This window comes from Rhipicephalus sanguineus, chromosome 1 (assembly GCF_013339695.2).
Source record: "Rhipicephalus sanguineus isolate Rsan-2018 chromosome 1, BIME_Rsan_1.4, whole genome shotgun sequence".
NCBI lineage: Eukaryota > Metazoa > Arthropoda > Arachnida > Ixodida > Ixodidae > Rhipicephalus > Rhipicephalus sanguineus.
In genome coordinates, this window is record NC_051176.1 from 10811520 (window position 1) to 10831222 (window position 19703).

The 19703-nt window shown below is 46.3% G+C and overlaps 1 protein-coding gene across 1 annotated transcript in view; it reads right to left on the minus strand.

The window, feature by feature from the left end:
- The window catches only part of LOC119389414 (papilin), a gene marked incomplete in the record, with an annotated part of 1122639 nt that overhangs the window by 482326 nt on the left and 620610 nt on the right, over positions 1-19703 (minus strand). The window contains 1 exon segment of the mRNA XM_049412048.1: positions 1193-1357. Within this exon segment, the coding sequence (XP_049268005.1) occupies positions 1193-1357 (165 nt within the window).

Here is a 19703-nt window from a genome sequence, read left to right on the forward strand (position 1 = left end):
GATTCATCATTAGCGTTTACCTAACACCTGTTGCGCACTCTTGTCGTAGGTTATCATGTGTCTTTTATCGCCTTGTTTTGGTGGTGTTTTACAGTGCACACGTGTTCCAAACCTACATAAGCTCGGTGTTGTTTCATTAAACGATCTGTTATGAGTACCGCTTCGTGTTGTCTCTTCCTGTGTCCCGTGTGCTTTTGCAGCTACCGTTATTAATCAGTGTGGTTACCGTTATTATTAAATTAACCCTTTGAGACGCTATGTACACAATTGTGTACACTACTTGTTTTTGCTATTTGTATCGACTAGGGGCTAAGAGCTTTGGATGAATTGAACCATGCATACATAAAGCTTTGGATGAACTGAACCTTCTGCATACTAAATTTGCCCGAGAAATTTGCGAGCCGTCAGAGCGCATGCGCAGAACGCAAGCCACTCTCGGTCTCTTGCGCTCGCATTGTTCCAAGACCCTGCAGCACGTTCCTTTGGGCGACGAACAAAACCGGAGGGCGCGCGACCTCAAGAGAAGAAAACAAAGACGGCGCTTCGCAGTGGCACGGGAAGCCACAACTGCGGGCGTCGATTCTGGTCACTAAAATAAAATTTAATTTGGGTAAAGAAGTAAATGTCATACTTCTTTACCTCTTTGTCCCTTCACCCCTGAATATGATTTCGTTTCCTCACGTATCTAATACATTATCATCCTTGTTCATAGGTTGGCAAACTCACTCATGAGTCGACTCAGCGAGACTCACTCAGACTCAGATCAGGCCGTGAGTCTGAGTCTGAGTAAGTCCGGGTGAGTAATATTTACTGAGTTTGAGTGCGAGTGAGTCCAGTTGAGGAAAATACTGGTGAGCCTGAGTCCCAGTGAGCCCGAAGCACACAATATATTTCCCGATTGAGCCTGCGTGAGCTTTACCTTTTATTGCCAACCTATGACCCTATCTTCTCAGCTTCAGCATTGCTGTCTGCCTTATATCGCCTTACGTTTATTCTGACATTCATTCACGCATATCTCAACGCACTAGCGTCCATGCGCCACCTCAATATTTATTGATGAGATGCGTGAGTTAGGTTGCCAACCTATGGCGCTATGTTGACCTTCTGCACCTAATCACCTTCTGTACCTAATTTCCACCGACGCTACTCTGAGGTAGCATCATTGTACAATATACACGACATGTGCACCTACCTTCGCAACGCATTTTGCACGTCTCCAATTCGGCAAAATTATTCTCATTCCCTTCACAACCGCCGTACTCAAACATCTCGCACAGTCCCGTCTGTGAATTGTAGTAGTACCGCTCCTTCGTGTCGTTGTTGCAACTCCCAGGGTCCATAGGCAGGCGGCAAGGATCTGCAAACAGCGATAACACCGTGATGAGCATTGTCTTGTATTTTCATCATCATCATCATCATCATCGTCATCGTCAGCCTGTCTATGCCCACTGCAGGGCAAAGGCCTCTCCTATGTTCCACAAATCAACCCGGTCCTGTGCTTTCTGCTGCCACGTTATACCTACAAACTTCTTAATCTCATCTACCCACCTAATTTTCTGTCTCCCCCTCACGCGTCTTGTATTGTAGGAACAACCAAACGAATAAGGTGACCACTGTGCCCTGCGCGCACATTTTGTCTGCGTGTGCTCGTTGGTGTAGCTGCTTTCTATCGTGTAGTCTTCAGGGAGTATACAGGCTTTAGTACAACAGCGAGTTTAGCCCTATACCAGAGTCATTCAGTGCTTCTTATGGTGACGAAACTGCCGCGTCAGTTTCATATGGAGCCAGCGGACGCCACCAGAGGTGCCGCTGTGCTTGAGAGGCTATGCGAACGCTGCTATCGCTGGGGTTGTGTGTGGGACAGCCTCGGTGTTTTAGCCAGGGGAGTGAAACTTCCTATACCATCCATGGAACGCGATATTCGCCCGCACGCCTGGTGTTTGGGGGCGGTACTTAAACATGGCGGCGCATTGCAGACACGCACTGGGGGACGCCATCTTGATGAGTTTTCTTTAAACCTCCTTGATGAGGACTGAGGATTCGAGTGACGGGGGGGGGGGGCGATTTATCGCAAAATTGAATTGGGATGAACCAGCAAGCCAAATTGAGCGAGTGGAAGGTATTCAGATGGCGAGCGCCTCCTCCTTCCTGTTGCGCAAACCACCCCATGATCCAAACGGTAATCGTTGCGTTCTGAGTGATGAAGGTTTGCCTATCCACCTACTCCTACACCACTTATTCTAGGTAAGACTTTGTCTTTGTTTACGTGTACACATAAATTAGACAAGAACAAAGAGCAGAGTTTGTTTGAATGTTTTATTGCGTAAACGTACCATTCATACAGTAAAAACACAACTTGGATGTTTTACGTTTTTAGTCGCACGCAAAAGTGCACTGCACAAGCCCGCATTCTAATAACTAGGTATCAAGCGAGTGCATACACAGTCTATACGAAGACAAAACAAAATCAGTAAAAACTATGCACAACTTCACAGATCGTACCTTTCGTCCGCCGGGATCCGAAAGAATTTTATGCTGGTGTGGCGTGCAGATTTTCGAAACCACTCAACAAAGCACGATTTGTGATGACAGCGTGAATCCATCCATGCGTATGTTTCGTCGAAGCTTGCAAGGGTTTCGCTGAAACAAACTTTACGGTGGAAAAAACGGCCTTTTCGACACCGTAGGCCGTAGCGTAAATCGTCGCGCGACAAGAAACGCCCCTTTTTCGCAGTGGGAGATAGGACAGCGCAGTTAACGTTTTCGACTCCGGGTGGCGCTCGTATTTTCGCCATCTCGAACTGCTACCTTTAGGTTCACTTGCGTATTAAAAACTCCGTAGTTAATAAGTATCCTGGTAATAGATATAAAATGGAACAACAACGTTCATTTATGGTCGTAGATAGTACCGCCCCAAAACATTAGGATCGCTGCGGTCGCGGGACAGATAAACCGCGAAGTTTCATCCCCCTGTTTTAGCTTTCTAAACTTCCGCAACGGTCGCTTTGCTTTCACGCTTTTACTTTTAGCACTCAGCATACATAAATACATTCGTGAACGCGTTTTATGTTTTAAAATGGGTGCTCATTTTAAAACATAAAACGCGTTCACGGAAAAAACCCAGCAGCGGACGCGTTATTCCAAGGTCGGAGGTTTGGTCCCTGCCGGCGGCAAGTTTTCTTTCGTCCACTTTACTTCCTTCACATTTATATCCCAATTATTACAAATAACATCCCCTATACTTTCGTTGGCATTACTGTTTGTTAGTTCTCATTAATATTGCGTCTAACAAAAAAAAAACGAGCCCCTAAAAATAATCTTTCCTTCAGCTCAAGACATGCAGCTCGCTGGGGTACCAGCCGAAAAACTACGAGTATTTGGGGATTAACGAAATAATACCAAGATATAATTACGAAAGCCGAAGCGGGGGACTTCTGAATGATTTTTGCCTTCTAGGGTCCTTTTAGATGTACCAATTCTCAGCGCACTGGCGTTCTTGCATGTCGACCCCATCGAAATGCGGCCGCTGCGACCTCCCAATCTCGTTTGGTCTCAGCACTACGACACTACGATAGTTACAGCTGTTTAACATCTCCGTCAAATTAAACACCGTGAATTCGCAGCAATGTGCCAGCGGTGCCAGTTGTAAACAAAGGCAAAAATACAAGCTTTTACACGCCCATTCGTATGGCTACGATGCGGTATAAACAGGGCATCGGCGATGCTCAAAGCTCTTCACAGGACGACTCATTGTCGCATTGTCGATGAGCGAGATCGAGATTTGCGCTTCGTGGGATACGAAGGAAGTCCTTCAAAAATTCCTGGAACTGCGTCAGCCTTCAGCGTTGGTTTGTCACGTTTCAGGGACACGGAGTCGCCGTTGATGTTAGTCATACGCAGTGACAATGTCCGAGGAATCAAAATGGTTCGCACATACACGTGCATACTTCGACTCAAAGTTCAAATCGCCACTTTCCTGCCGCGGTATGGCCCGCTTCCCTTTCTCGCGCTGCTGCTTGTCTAATGGTCAAGAAAACGACACCTTTCTGGTTCCCTTGTAGCCGAAACGGCACCCCGGCACGCAACATCTGTAAGGCATCCTAGTCCTGAGACAACGTTTCCGCTAACTTAAACATATCATATCCAGCAGCTTGTCTCGCACTGCGCGAATATTTGAATACGCGGACGGCGAAGACGATCGCCTGTGTGGCGCAGCGGTGGCGCGTTGTGGCATATTCGAGCAGCGTATGAAGCACGCCCATAGCGTGACGGTGCAGTTTCGCGACCATAAAGAGAATTGAATGACTCTGACTATACGTAAGTTACGTCCGTAGCAGTGATTCGTACTTATGAACTCCAAGTTGTGCATGGTGGGCATGACTCGAAGTTCTGCGCGCACTGGCCTGCTGCCGTGAAGTACGACGTACTGCTTTCTATTTGCGCATCAACTCACACATACGCACACGGGCGCTCATGTGCAGGTGTACAGTGATTGTCATGTCGTGTGCTCTCTTGAATATTAATTGTACGGGAATCTGCGTATGTGAGGATACATCATTGTGCATATACATGTGTTTTTTTCACGTAGCTCAATGTGCTCATGCCCTTCTGTCATGCACCACATTGGGCTTATTTATATACTGATGCATTCACCGACGCAGCACTGATAGCGAGAATGTTGTCGTCATCCTGCCGTCCAGACAACGTTCTCCGTCCGATCACAGCCTGCTGGCACAAGACCATAATTTTAACGTGACCACGACACCTCCACCATTGCCGAATGTCACCTCAAGCCGAAAGGCATAAGGTGACTCGAAAGCGGTATTCGAGAAAACGATTGTCTTGACCGGCAAAATGGGAAACTATCGTCAATACAACATATAAAGGGAAGAGGGGAATGCGATTGGGGTGCTCCTAGAAGATGATGGTATCCTCCCGCCGACAAGGGTAACGCAACTGTCATAGTCGACAGGGGAGGCTAGAACGAAAAAAAAAATGTTATTTCCTTCACAGCCCGGCCTACGAAAACCTCACAAAAGACCCTGCTTCAAGAGTTCAGAAAGAACTAAACGAGCTCTTTGCTGACATATTAAAAAAATCACAGCATATCCACGGCTGAATGGTGAAGAGCTTGGGCGAAGCTCCTGAAGCAATCATGGTTACACCGTGAAATCTTCAGTGGTTTCGCCCAGCAGTAATCAAAGCGATAGCCCAGTACATCATAAAAGACGTGACAAACACTGTATACATTTATACAAGAAATTTTATTAATCGTAAGTGGTAGCTAGACGTGGCTTCCGTTCCCCCTTCATTATAACAACGTTATGGTCGGTGAAGTGACGGATCGGTGATGGTTCGTAGTGGGATGTTTGCAAAGACGAAGTAGTGGGCAGGTTGCAAAGGTGGCTTCCGTTCTCCCTTCATTATAATGGCTTTATGGTCGGTGAAGTAATGGATCGGTGATGAATCATAGTGGGATGTTTGCAGAGACGAAGTAGTGGGCAGTTTGCAAAAGATTGGTGATGGGAGATACTGTTCGGGAGATACTGCCGGTTACGCCATACGCGGGACAAGGTTAGACTAAGAGGAGCTTCGCCCCTAAAAATCAAGCGGAGGCAAGATCCATCTACCTGGGACTCATTTGCCCGAACGGCTCCGCGCTTGGATATTAAGGGCTTCCCAATTATATCTACAATCCTAACGTCTTACTCTGTCTAATTGTTGAATTCACAACTTATCCACTGCGTTGGCAAATAACTTCACAGGACTTCGCCTGAGGGTAGAGCCCGCATTCGCAACGCCAGCCACTACGTGGAGCGTACGAAAGAAATGACAGTGAGCCGCGATGAGTGCATCACTGGTTCGATGTCGTGCCCATGATGTCGTGTTCCTGTTCACTGCCCTGAATGAAACCTAATTCCACAGGAAGAAGACCGTCCCAAACAACGATTAATTGTGCCGCTTACGAGAGTTGCCTTAAGGGAACATACTTCAGTATCAACATGAACTTCTACAGACAAGCCAGCGGGACTGTGACGTGGCGGCGATCTCTATTACAGCGGCGAACCTGACAATCGAGCATGTAGGACAGACTGCACTAAGTCCCTTTATTAACACGCCGAAAGTATTTGTGATGTATTTGAAAGACTGCTTCTGAATCATCGAGCAGTTGGCAGCAGCCCACTTGAACTCCGTCATCCAGGCGATTCAGTTAACGCTGGAACGAGAGGAAGTCTCGACGCTCCTTTTACTGGATGCTTTGCTCCAGGTTAGCGCATGATCTTTTTGGTATACAGAAAGCTCACGCATACTGGCAGGTATTTTCAATTCGATTCCAATCATCCGGCTGTTCACAGACCCTCCGCGGTGTCTGCCCTCTTTTCACGTGCGAGAGCAACCTCCACGGCAGAAGAGGAAAGAAAGATGGAGGAAAAGAATGACATTCCCAAGCTACGGAGAAACGCATACGCAAAAGCCTTTACCAGCCATGTGTCACGTCGTGAACTGAGAGGGTAACCCCTCCGCAGAGGTGGTTTTGAGAACTGTGCTCCAACCAACCACCTTGTCTCCCTGATCCCTGCGGGCAACAATAGAGACGAGCAATATCCCTGGAATCAGTCAACATCTTTCCCGGGTTTTCGGGAAACCGGGCGACATGATGAGTCACCAAACTGTGTAAAAGCTTGTCGGATTGCTTCCAGGGCCGTAACGACCGGCCTTTTAAGGAAAAACAGCAAGGGGTCGTCTACAAGGTAAAATGTTCTGAATTTTCAGCAAGTTAGAATATGTAAGCGAGAGTTTTCATGACAGAATGCACTAACACGCGAACGATGTGCCAACAGTGTAAACGCAACTGGCAGAACACTGTGAGAAGCGTGACAATAAAATCGATTTCGACGGCACTTCGGGAAGTGCCAGCAAATCGAACCCAGGTAAATCAACCGCTCGCTGGAAACAATGTCTTCAGTATGCGTGCACGGCCTTCGCGACGCGCTCGAAACCAGAAGCCGAGGTGAGACTATAAGAAGCGACAATGCGTCCACTACCAATACAGACAACCCTTGAGGAAGGAACCGAAAGGGCACCGAAACATTGGGTTCGCTTCAAAAACTTTGGCTGGTGCTATTTGAGCTCATAGAATGTGCACACGTGCGCGCGCGCGCGCGCGCGCGCGCGTGTGTGTGTGTGTGTGTGTGTGTGTGTGTGTGTGTGTGTGTGTGTGTGTGTGTGTGTGTGTGTGTGTGTGTGTGTTTGCGTGTGTGTGTTTGCGTGTGTGTGCGCGTGGCTGAAGCGCACCGAGGAACTTCGGACAGAGCTCCTGCAGTAATACATCATACCTCATGGCAGTACACCAGTGTGCGCATGACTTCGGCTCATGCCCACCATGCGAAACACGGATTTACTATGCCCGCATTGCCGTTAAGGACACAACTTACGTAATGCTATACAAAACGTATATGCTCCCAAAAAGAGCACGCGATGCGAATCACCTATACTAATTAATGAGCATAAGCACAGAAAATGTGCACATCCATAATCACTTCTCTGCCTCCTGCTCGCCATTTCCGCTTATATACAAAATCATAACGACACAAGCTGTACCATTACAACTCCAGCGCGAACCGTTAGAAATAACTTTAGGGTTTAACTTGGCAACTTTAAGATTCAATTTGTCCTCTGCCGAGAGAACATTAAACTCTTACATCGTCTAGTGCGGCTTGTCGATTCTGACAAAAAATTACACCATCTCCCGCTAAAGGGGACCATTAGGCGATGCGAAGCCGGAGCACTTGCCCGATCGCGTTCCGTTGGCGTTCGTTGGGCATGCTACCGACCTCGGGCATGCTACCGACCTCGCGTCGTGGAACGCGAAGAGGAACACTATGGGCGTCGGGCATTCCTCTAGCCTGATCGGTAATTCTCACAGGGCGAGCGGCGAACGTGGTCTACAGGCGCGCGAGAGGGGAGCAGCGTAGGAGAGGAGAGAGAGGGGGAGGGGACGTGCATGCGCTGGCGCTCATCGCGGCGCTGCGCAGGAGAGAATTTCGGCGTCAATTTCGGAGTCAACCGAAGCAAGCGCTGGACCGAACGCGCGTAGCGCTCTACCACTTGAAGGAGAGGAGACTAGAGGAGGAGAGTAGCGCATGCGCCGCGAGAGCAGAAGCGAGAACGCAGGAGAAGCGCAAGCATGTGCTGGTAGACAAGTGGAGAGAGTAACGCGCAGCTGTTGGAGAGAGAGAAGGAGGAGACTGGCACGCCGCGGGACATACCACCGAGCAAGAGATGCCTTCGCATCTAAAACATTGATGCAACTCGGCAGTAAAACTACGGCAAAGAACCCTTATAGCATGCGATCATAGAATAAAGAACCAGTTTAGAGAAGGGAAACTGTAGCCTTGACAACGGTACGAAAGATAAGCAGCGGTAGCGCATGGAACTACCGAAGGCACCCAAGAGATGGCGCTGCGTAAACAGGAAGCGAAAAACAAAATTTATTGTTTTTTTAGGTAAAAAAAAGCAAATGGCTGCCTTTTTTATTCCATACCGGGTGCGTATGCGCATACGCGGGTGCCTCGGCTGGTTTTTTATTCTATCCTTTTTAAACAGAAGTGGACGAAAGAGGCCGGGACTCGCGTAGGGCTACGGAGGTGTCGTTATCTTTCGCCCGCTTGTTTTGAGCGCGTCGATACGCCCAGCAGCACGCCAAAGCGCCCTTCGGAACGCAGTACCTGTGCGTACGAAGGTTACATGGAACCGAAAGGCATACATTGGCAACTGGCACCAGTAAGAACAATTCACGAGTGAGTAGAAGGAACGATAATCTTTATTGACAGTGAGCAAGCGGTAAAAGGCCCTTGTTCAGACATCGTGAGCTCGTAAACGACTAGCCTTCGCGGTACTTCAAAGAGACAAAACAAATTAGATGACGTTTGTTGCCCGTTTCCACCGTCAGCTAGCGCTCACAATAACCAACTTGTATTGTAGGACAGGCGTAAAGCATCAGCATTTTTTTTTGCTACAGTTTCAGTACATGCTTTCAACGAGTACGCCTGAAGACCCCCGGGTTTGTTGTTATTACAACATATTGCGGTCAGGCTGAGAATACCAAGCAGGTTCACGCAAAGAAATCACATTATAGTGGATGCCTACAGAATGGCAGAAAACATGAGCATTTTAACACGTGATACCGATGAAACAACCCATAAATGGGGTATATGCAAAGCCTCAAAGAGGTGCAGAAATACAGAGAAGGGAGAAACGTTTTTCTGTCCCGGTCATTCTCTTATTGTGACATCGCCACTGGAAAGTAGGCTTCATCAACAGTCTGGCCAAGTCGTGCTCATGCCATCGCATAATTCACTCGTTCATTTGAGAACACCAGACCTTGCAAGTACAAGTGAAATAGCAGCTTTGTCCACACGTGTTAGCATACAACTCAAAAGCGAGAACAGTGAAGTGTGGTATGTTAACGAGGTCACAAAGCAGAAAGAAAAACGCTGAGCTTGAAAGTACGTGTACCTGCCATCGTCGAGGAACCTGTGGAAACTGACGCCTTCGCTGGTATCGTAGCTCCTGCGGCACCATACAGTAGCACACCGACTGCCCACCATAATTGCAATATGATTACATCGGTGAATTCAAAAAACTTTCATGCGTATTTTAGACAACATTAACGATAGAATTCGCAAGAAAACAGGGAGCAACCAACCAGCTGCCAACCATCGGACGATAACTGCGCATATTCTGCGCGTTATCTGCGGCACCCGAGACGCAGCGGCGCACTTTTTGCGCTTCGTCACTGGTCACAGCGACGGTCCGCTTGCTCGCTACCGCGCGGCGGCCGTCAGCGGTGAGCGACAAGGCAGAGATGTTTTCAATCACTAAACAACAAATTTACTCATCATTCAAACATTACTTTCAGTTACAAGAAAAAGCACTTTTATGCGGCAATGATAGCTGTATTTCTCTTAAATATTGCTTTTATTACGGCGCCTCTGGCGGATTTTTTGGCGTCGCCGAGGGCAGATTTGAACGGAGCCACTATGGTTTGTTTTTTAGCTGCAACGGGGTCGATTTTTTCGCCCCCCTTCGGCGATGGCTGGAACATGAGACTTTCCGAGGCCTGATGCGATGCTTTAGATTCAGTTGCAGACCGGCGTCGCTCAAACGCGTCAAAACATGCCGTAGGCGTTGAAGATGCGTGGAGAAGTCCGGAGCAAACACGACGACGTCGTCGAGGTAGCACAAGCACGTGTGCCATTTCAGGTTGCGCAGAACGGTATCCATCATGCGCTCAAAGGTGGCGGGCGCATTACACAGCCCGAAACGGCATGACGTTGAATTCCTACAGGCCGTCGGGCGTGACAAAGGCGGTCTTCGGTCGAGCGTCATCAGCCATAAGTACTTGCCAGTACCCTGAGCGCAAATCGAGAGATGAGAAGAATTCGGCGCCTTGCAGGCTGTCAATCGTGTCGTCTATTCGCGGCAGTGGATACACGTCCTTACGAGTGATCTTGTTGAGTCATCTGTAGTCCACACAGAACCGCACAGAACCGTCCTTCTTCGCAACAAGAACGACAGGAGACGCTCAGCCCACGAAACACAAGAAACGCTAGAAAACTTCTACTAAACCTCTAGAAAGGAAAGTCCAAAAGTATATTAGAAGTTTAGTTGAGAAGTTATTAGACGTAAGCAGCTTGAAAACTTCCTGTAGCTGTGCTAACGCCACGTTATTAGAAGGCTAGAAAACTGCTTGCAAGAATTCTAAAAAACTTCTTGCCAGATCTTTTTAAGAACATTTTTAGACATTTATTTTTCATGCAAACCAGCTTGTTGAGGAGCTTGCCCTAGTCAATTCGTTGCATCATGCCTGCGTTTTACAATCACGTTTTAGCTGTTCACTGTCAAGCGTAATAGATAAAGGGATACCTGCATAATATGGCGTCAGATTAATTCCTGGAGCTTCTCTAGCCAGCAGAATTGATAATTCAAAAAAGGCAGAAATTCAGGGGAAGATGGAAGCTTGAAGATATGAGAAATTCTTGGACACAGGGTGTCGCTGGAGCCATTTCAACAAGCCAACTTGTCAATTCGCAACCTTGAAGAAGGCAAGTTTGCTTGTCGAAGCACTGATTCCAGCGACACCCCTTGTCCAAGAATTTCTCATCTCTTCAAGCTTGCATCTTCCCCTGAACTTCTGCCTTTTTTGAATTATCAATTTTGCTGGCTAGAGAAGCTCCAGAAATAAACCTGATGCCATATTACGCAGGCATCCCTTTACCTATTACGCTTGACAGTGAACAGCTAAAACGTGATTGCAAAATGCTGGCATGATACAACGAATTGACTAGCGCTGTTGCTGGAGCCAACATTTTGACAAACCAACTTGTCTTCAAGTTCCAGCCTTGAAGAAAAGTCCGCTTGTCGAAACGGCTGCAGCGACAACCTGTGTTCAAGAATTTTTCATCTCGGCAAGATTGGTGTTCTTCTGGCCGAAGAATTCGTTAATCCTGTTTATTCTTTATTCAGACATGGCATTGGCTTAATCCATTGTGCTCAAGACAACGCAAGCATTTTAATGTCGGCTCATTTTCATTACTTGTGTTTTATGGAATGCCTTATGCCGCACTTCAAAAAGTAAATGCGAAATTCCAACAAATGTTGTTGGTCATGCATAACCTTTATTGTAGCAATTCCAAACAATATGTTGGTCACTTGACATAGGCTGGAGCAAAGGAATTGGTGACTTTGTTCAAGAACCTGCACGCAAAAGGCACAGTAAAGTACAAGGTGTATCAATCAAGCAGACATGTATCAGCACAACAAAAATCGGAAGGCTGTCTTGGCAAAGCACAGCAGCAATATTTTGCTAAATCATCGAACATTTGTAAACGCCAGTAGGAGCAGTTCAACGGCTTATTTTGTCTCAATGAAGTGAATTTAGATATGTTAAAGAATCATTGGGTAGGCAAAATGTAGAGTTCCTCCACAGTGGTGTGCGTCAATAATATTGTGGTTTTGGGAATACCTGGTAGAATTCTAATTTCATCCTGCACACAAAAGGCACGATGAACCAAGAAAATGTTTCAGTCAAGCATGCACTTACACCAGCATAACAAAAAAAAAGCGGCTACTTTGGTTAAACGACAATGAACGCTGAGCACAGGACGACATTGCTTTAGGGAAAAATTCGCCTTAGTTGGTCGTACATGCTAATAATTTTTTCGCATAACCAACACAAGAACAAAAATGGAGAGACACGACATGTGCACTAACTTTCAATAGAATGGTTTATTGCACACGAGGCAAACAGTTACACAATGCCGGTGCACTCGCACTGCATCAAGAAGCGATGCACTGAGATTTGTCTTTTTCCGTTTCATTTTTAGATATACATAACACTCATAAGCTCACAGACTACTGCACATTCAAGAAAGTCTATTCGTTATCTGACAAGGACAGGGACAAAGTGCTAACACAAGTGGTACAGATTTTTGCAATTTTTGCAGCTTATAGTATTATCAATCTCGTTAGTTAAGCTCTGTTGGTTGATAAAACCTTTGAGTTCTGCAAAAAAAGGTTCACACCAACACGCTCTACAGCACAATGCAAGCCACCCATCATTGGCTTTGTTTACAAGATTACAATACTCTCTTAACCTATCATTCATGCGGCTGCTTGTTTACACGACATACTGCTTACTGCAGGAAAGAGGTATCTGATAAGCGACAGCTTCTCCACATACCACAAACCACATTCTATGTCATTTCTGGAAAGCAGTAGTCTTCTTCGGTGCTTCACTGCTAATTCTGCAAATAGATTTCAGCTTTCATGGAGCGGAAAAACTATTTGTACATTAGCAAGTGACATCAACCTTATTTTGTAGTGCAAAATTTCGTGCAAGTGTGGGACAACAGCTATTCCTTTTTGAGCGACATCACTGTTGGAACAGCAGACTAGAGCAATGGAGCGGTACTTCCTAATCGGGCCCTCTGCAACTAACACCTTTGTTTACCATGTGCTGTGTGTCCCGTTGAGTTGTTGCGCTATTCAACTACAGAATAAAGAGGTTGGCATCACGTGCTAATGTGCAAGTAGTTTTTTCAGCTCCATGCAAGCTGAAATCGATTTGCAGAATCGGCAGTCAAGCACCAAAGACAACGACTGCCTGCAAGAAACGATATAGGACGCAGTTTGTGGAATGCAGAGAAGTCATTTATCAGATACCTCTTTCATGCGGTAAGCAGTATGTCGGGAAATGGGCCACTGCAGGAATGATAGGTTAAAAGAGCACTTTAAAAGAGGTGAATGTTGGGTGAGTTGGTGTTTCGACATACTAAATACCTTCGTAAGTAGCGCAACTAGACAGGACAACAGTGTTCGTCTGTTCCTTTCTGTTGTCCCGTCTAGTTGCGCTACATACAATGGCATTTATAAGAGGGCATTGTAATGGCTGATGTTACAGTGTAGAGCATGTGAGTGGGAACCTTTCTTTCAGAACACAAAGGTTTTATCAGCTAACAGAGCTGAACTAACGAAGTTGATAATAGAAGCTGCAAAAATTGCAAAAGTGGGTACCAATTTTGTTAGCACTCCGCGACTGTCCTTCTCGAATAAAGCATTGACTTTCTTGAACATGGAGTAGTTCGCAGGGTGATTAGTGTGCTGTATACTTTGCTAAAATAAAACGGAAGAAGACATATCTCTCTGCATGTCATCTTCGTGAAGCTTGAGGGCACAGCCATATTGTCTATTAGTGCCTCCTGTGCAATGAACCATTTTGTTGAAAGTTAGTGCACATATTGTCCCTCCTTTTTCGGCTTCGTGTTGCTTATGTGCTAAAAATTTTTACCAAGTGAGTTGAGGTCACTTATGAGTACAGACAATAAGATACTTTTGAAATTTCAACCACAAATACACACAAGCACAACAGCAAAACCTAGTTAACAGTAGAAAACTTGTAACAGCCAAAGGAAAGTGCAGTTGAACAATTGATATTGCCCACACAATGCGCTTAAATTTAGGTATGTCTCAGAATCCCGGGTAAGCAATATCAACGAGTTCCTCCACAGAGGTGTGTATCACAATCGTGTCGTGGTTTCGGCAATACTCGGAATTTTATTTTCATCCTGCACGCAAATGGCACAATGAAGTCAGTCAAGCATGTGCGTGCAACAGCTTACCCTATGTCTTTCAGAAATTATTACAAACTGGGACATTTTCGAAGCATATGTCTTGACGCTTTCTGCGATGCCGAAACGGTACCACCTGCACAATACATGATAACTGACACACGCAGTGCCTTTAACAACGTTCACGCATGGGAGGGCGAGCTTGCGAAGCGTTTGTGCGTTTTCAAAATCTTCAGTACCGACGATAAGTGCAGTCTGCGTTAGCATGTGCTACCTAGCTGTCGGTGGAGGAACACGCGTTTTCACTGTCACACGCTTCGCAACACGGATCGTTAGCATGCACGATATCTAGCGTAAATGCGACTCAAGCGCAGCATCAAAGTCGGCGATGTCTTGTCTTGTCTTGTCATGTCGCCTAGATCTTGGCTCATACCCACAAGGGGGATTGGCCACACTGTACTTTATAATGTAAATGTTTTACACAACGCTTGCTAAAAAAAGGTGAGAAATTCGATAACAACAATAATAACATTCCTTTAAAAAAAATTTAAAAAAAATGTGAAAGGGGCAGAAGATTTCGATACACCATAATATATAAACAAATTAGCAAAAATAAAGAAGGGGGTCAAAGAATTGGATGTATCTGGCGGTACCACTAGCAGTGTATCCTTCCGGTTGCCTGAATGAATTTATGTAGCGCTGACAGAATAACACTGCGGCCCGCACCCAACTGACTGGCTCCAAACGATAAAATGGTGGATGTATCAACTGCCAATCCGAGCATGCCAATCGGTCTCTCAAGAATTATTCGGCGCAGTGAGGCGAAACGGCGGCATGTGAGAAGAAAGTGGTCTATTGTTTCCGGTTCATTACAAACTGCACATAGGTTAGTTAATGAAAATCCTGATTTGTGGAGATAATAATTTAACCGAGGGACTCTACGCGAAAGCTTGTGAGGGTCACCTCACATTGACGGGAAAGGCAGTTTGCAGTGTTCCATGTGAATTGCAAGTGCCGAAATTCTTCAGAGTGTAGGAGCGATGTTTCGTTGATTTTTAAGATTAACAGGCGTTTGAATCGTTCAGCAGTAATAAAAGAAAACTGTGGAGCTACTAGTACCACCGTGAAATTTAAAGATGCCGAAGCGAGCGAGTCAGCAGTTTCATTTAGTGCAATTCCAGCATGCCCGGGGACCCAAATAAACCGAACTTCTGATAGACTACGCTGTACAAGAGACCAAAATATCCTGAGAAGAGGAGACTGCTTTGCGGACGTTAAATGTGTACAAACAGATAAAGCATCCGAAATAATAATAGCTTTTCATTGCTGAGAATTTAGTTTCCGAAGAGCCAATGTAATCGCCAGGAATTCTGCAAGATAAATTCGCGTGAAGTCAGGCAATTGGAGCGCAAAAGACCAATTAAGCTGATGAGAAAAAATGCCTACTCCAGCCTTCTGAAGATTTTGCGTTGCATCCGTCGAAATTACCACATAATTAGGAAAATGACTGAGATGGTCTTGAAGGAGGCCCCCCAGAACATGCTTTGGAAGTAATTTAGCATTTTTTGGAAAAATGTCATCGAAATTTAAGTCAACTGGCATCGAACATAGGGTTTGGGGAGTTAAATGCTGAAGGGAAACGTGAAGATTAGACAACAGAGACTCGACGAAAATGACTTGGGGTCTTTGATAACGAGGCCACGGGCGCCTAAAGAAAGAATCTGGAGATTTGATGAAAAGTGTCTGTGAACGGGAGAGGGGCCCATCGTAGAGTTTTAAAAATGTTTGCACGGTCAGCTGTCGAAATCTTCCATCAAGCGGAATGATTCGAGCTTCCAAATAAAGCACGCTGTTCGCAACACACCTAGGTAGCCCGAGACACAGCCGCAGAGCTTGCCTTTCTAGCAATATAAGAGGTCTTAATTTGTACTCTGCACTTCCGGAAAACATAACGCAACCAAACTCCAGAATTGGGCGTACGTAAAGTTTGTATATTATAAGTAACGTATCCCTGCGCATCCCTGAATTCTTATTGCAAAACCGGCGTAGCAATCCTAAGGCGCTTTCTGCTTTACGGGTGTTTAATGCTATTTGTTGCTGCCAATTTAACTTTTCCACGTAAAGAATGCCTAGATATTTTAGTGCCGTTAATTGTGGAATCGGTTCATTTCGATAATGCAGTGAAAGAAATACGGGAACGGATAGAGGAAATACAAGCAGAACACATTTGCTAACATTAAGCGAAAAAGACAGCCCGCCAAGCCACACCTCAAGCTCACTCAAGTACGACTGTAAGATTTGATACAGAGTATTGATATCTCGGGATGACGAGAAAAAAGCAATATCATCAGCGTAGACGTAAAGAGGAACATTTTTATGAACTGGAATTGATGATAATAAGATATTAAATAAAAGAGGTGACAAAACCGATCCTTGCGGAACACCTCTTGTTTGCTTATATAAGGCAGAAGTAATTCCCTCGTGGCAACAAAAGAATTGCCTCTCAAAGAGAAACTCCTGAACCCAAGATATAATGCACTTAGGCACATCACAGTCCACTAATCTTGAGATCAATATACTGTGTTCCACGCTATCGTAGGCTTTTGCAATATCTAATGTGACTAAAGCAGAAATCTCACCAGATACTTTTGCAAGGCGAATTCGGCTTTCCAAATCAACATGAGCCGACCATATAGAGCACCGCTGTCTAAATCCTACTTGCCTTGGCGAAAGGATACCCTGACGAGTGATGAATTCACTGAGCCTGCTATGAAGAATTTTTTCAATTATTTTAACTAAGTTCGAAGTAAGCAAAATTGGCTGAATGTTATCCAGGACATATCCGAGACTATGATTTTTTCGCAGCAACACAACTTTAGCAATTTTCTATGCACTTGGAATCCATGTGTGCTGTAAGGAGCAGTTAACAATATTCAAAAGCTCAACGGGGTGAACGGGATGTCCTTGCGAACGCGATGGGGCGCCGATCGTTTTCTTTTATCTTACCATGGAAAACCCTTTCGAGCGGCGACAAAAGGTACACTTACTTCTGTTGAGTATCTAGAAGGCCACAGTGATGTTCTGGAGCTTCCACACGGTACAAGGGCCGGGCGAACGAGAAGAAAATGTGTCGCCGTAGTTATTGTAGTTTCGCGTTTGCTACGACGTAGTAGGCTTGCCGCCGGATTCCGCAAACCGAAACCGCGACAGCAGGGAGCGTACCCTAGCGGTGTTCGCAACAAACAGCAAAAATGAGAAAAGAAACGAATGAAAAACCACTATGAATTTAGTAAAAATGTAAACGGAATGTCTCGTTAATATTACGTGTAAAAATGAAATAGATGGCGACCTGATTTATGCGTAAGTAACAAATTTCTCGAAGTAGTTATAGTAACATCTCTCTAAGGCAATGCTTCTCATCACTGTTTGGAATGCTTTTCTTACTGCAACCGCCAGATTCCAATTTCGAAGCCAATTATGCATCATTTCCAGCACGTTTTGTACATGACACATTCAAAACGACATCTCGATCTCAAGTGACAATTTTTTTGCTGTGAAGAAATCATTTTCCTCGTGTTCTTGTCGGGATAAATCTCAAAGGCTATGCCTTTGCAATGCAAACGCCAAACCATAATAATAATATCTGGGGTTTAACGTCCCAAAACCACGATATGATTATGAGAGACGCCGTAGTGGAGGGCTCCGGAAATTTCGACCACCTGGGGTTCTTTAACGTGCACCTAAATCTAAGTACACGGGCCTCAAACATTTTCGCCTCCATCGAAAATGCAGCCGCCGCGGCCGGGATTCGATCCCGCGACCTTCGGGTCAGTAGTCGAGAGCCATAACCACTAGACCACCGTGGCGGGACACAAACGCCAAACCAGACGAGGTGAATGTCGAATGACTTGCAAAGAAAGTTATCGACGCACGTGGCCGCAGCGTTGCTTTTTTTTTTTTTTTTTGGTATCAAGGCATCACAATTCATGTCAACAAGCAACGATCGATCTTCGGCGGTCGAGTGAACAGCTGTCAAGTGCATCGATTTCGCGTCCTAAAGCAACTTATTTTCGCCACTGCGCACGCCGTTAAACCAATCAAAATTTAGCGTGAAGGACGTGCAGCGACCGAAACCGTTTAATTTGCGCTGACATCTCTAAATGCTCTAGAAAAAGACGTTTCGTAAACTTTCAGAAAAGGCTTCTTGTACAAAACGTTTTCACAACGTTTCCTACAAAACTTCTTGTGGAAAACGTTTATTCAACGTCGCACAATATACCAAGAGGTGTATATACTTTTCTAGTTGTTTCAAGAAGTTTTTTAGACGTTTTGTGTTTCGTGGGAGGGGCTGTTAGAGGGTCGAATGACATCACGTCGAAGCATGTCGTCGACTTGCTTGGTGATTACACGGCGTTCGGCGGGAGATACGCGATATGGACGTTGCCGCAGTGGCAGGTGGTCGCCAGTGTCGATGCCATGCGTAACGGCCGACGTGCGGCCGAGAGAAGTTTGAGCGACATCGAAAGAAGGGCGAAATTCTTCCAACAGGTCCAGAAGCTGGGAACGCTGGACCTGCGTAAGGTTGTCAGCAATGGAGGAACCAAATACGTCAGCGTGTGATGAACCAGACGTCGAAACAGCACTGAGCGTACTCGAACTTCGGCCGTGCGAATCATCGGGCTCGTCCATAACTTGTGCTTCTTCGAGGGGTTCTACGCTGCCCAGACATTGCCGTCGCACCAACGTAACACTGTACGGGGAGGGGTTGATTACAAAAATAGAGAGGCTGCCCTGGGTGACTTGAACGGTCGCGAAAGGCACCAGCAAGCCTTTCCTCGTGCAAACACGGTCATATGGCGAGAGGAGTGCACCGGTGTCGGATAGGCTGGCGCAGTAGACTGACACCGCCGTTGACGAGTTTGCAGGCACTTTTATCTCGTCTTTGACGAGTACCTTGCTCGCAGCCGCTGGACTGTCTGCCGGCGTCAAATTAGAGAATGGTGAGAGCTCTATTTCGGCGGGTGCGCAATCTCATCCGAGGATGACGTCGTGAGAGCATGCAGGAATTATGATCAATTCGATGGCGTACATAGCATCCTTAATCATGACGCGGGCTGTGCATACCGCTGTAGGGTGAATGCTTTGGGCGCTGGCTGTACGGAGGGAGAGCCCGGAAAGTGGCGTCGTCACTTTTCGCAGTATTCGGCTAAGCTTTGCGTCCATAACGGATACGGCGGCTACAGTGTCGATAAGGGCAGATGCACGAACACCGTCCACAAACACGTCTATCACGTTCGATGGGCTTCTCTGAGGGCTTTCGCAGTTCGACAGCATCGCAGCCGTTGCCTCGTGGACTGCGACGACTAGTTTTCCTGGTCTCGTGGGACCAGACGTGGCCGCATCGGTGACAGCGAGCAGCGTCGTGGTGACGGTGAACGGCGGGTAGATGGAGCGGGGCGAGACGTCGGCGACAGAGGCGTAGGTGGGTCGTAATATGGGCGGTTCGCCTGGCTGGTGGCAGGCGACGCGACTCTAGGCGGCTGCACGCGATTGCAATAGCGCACCACGTGG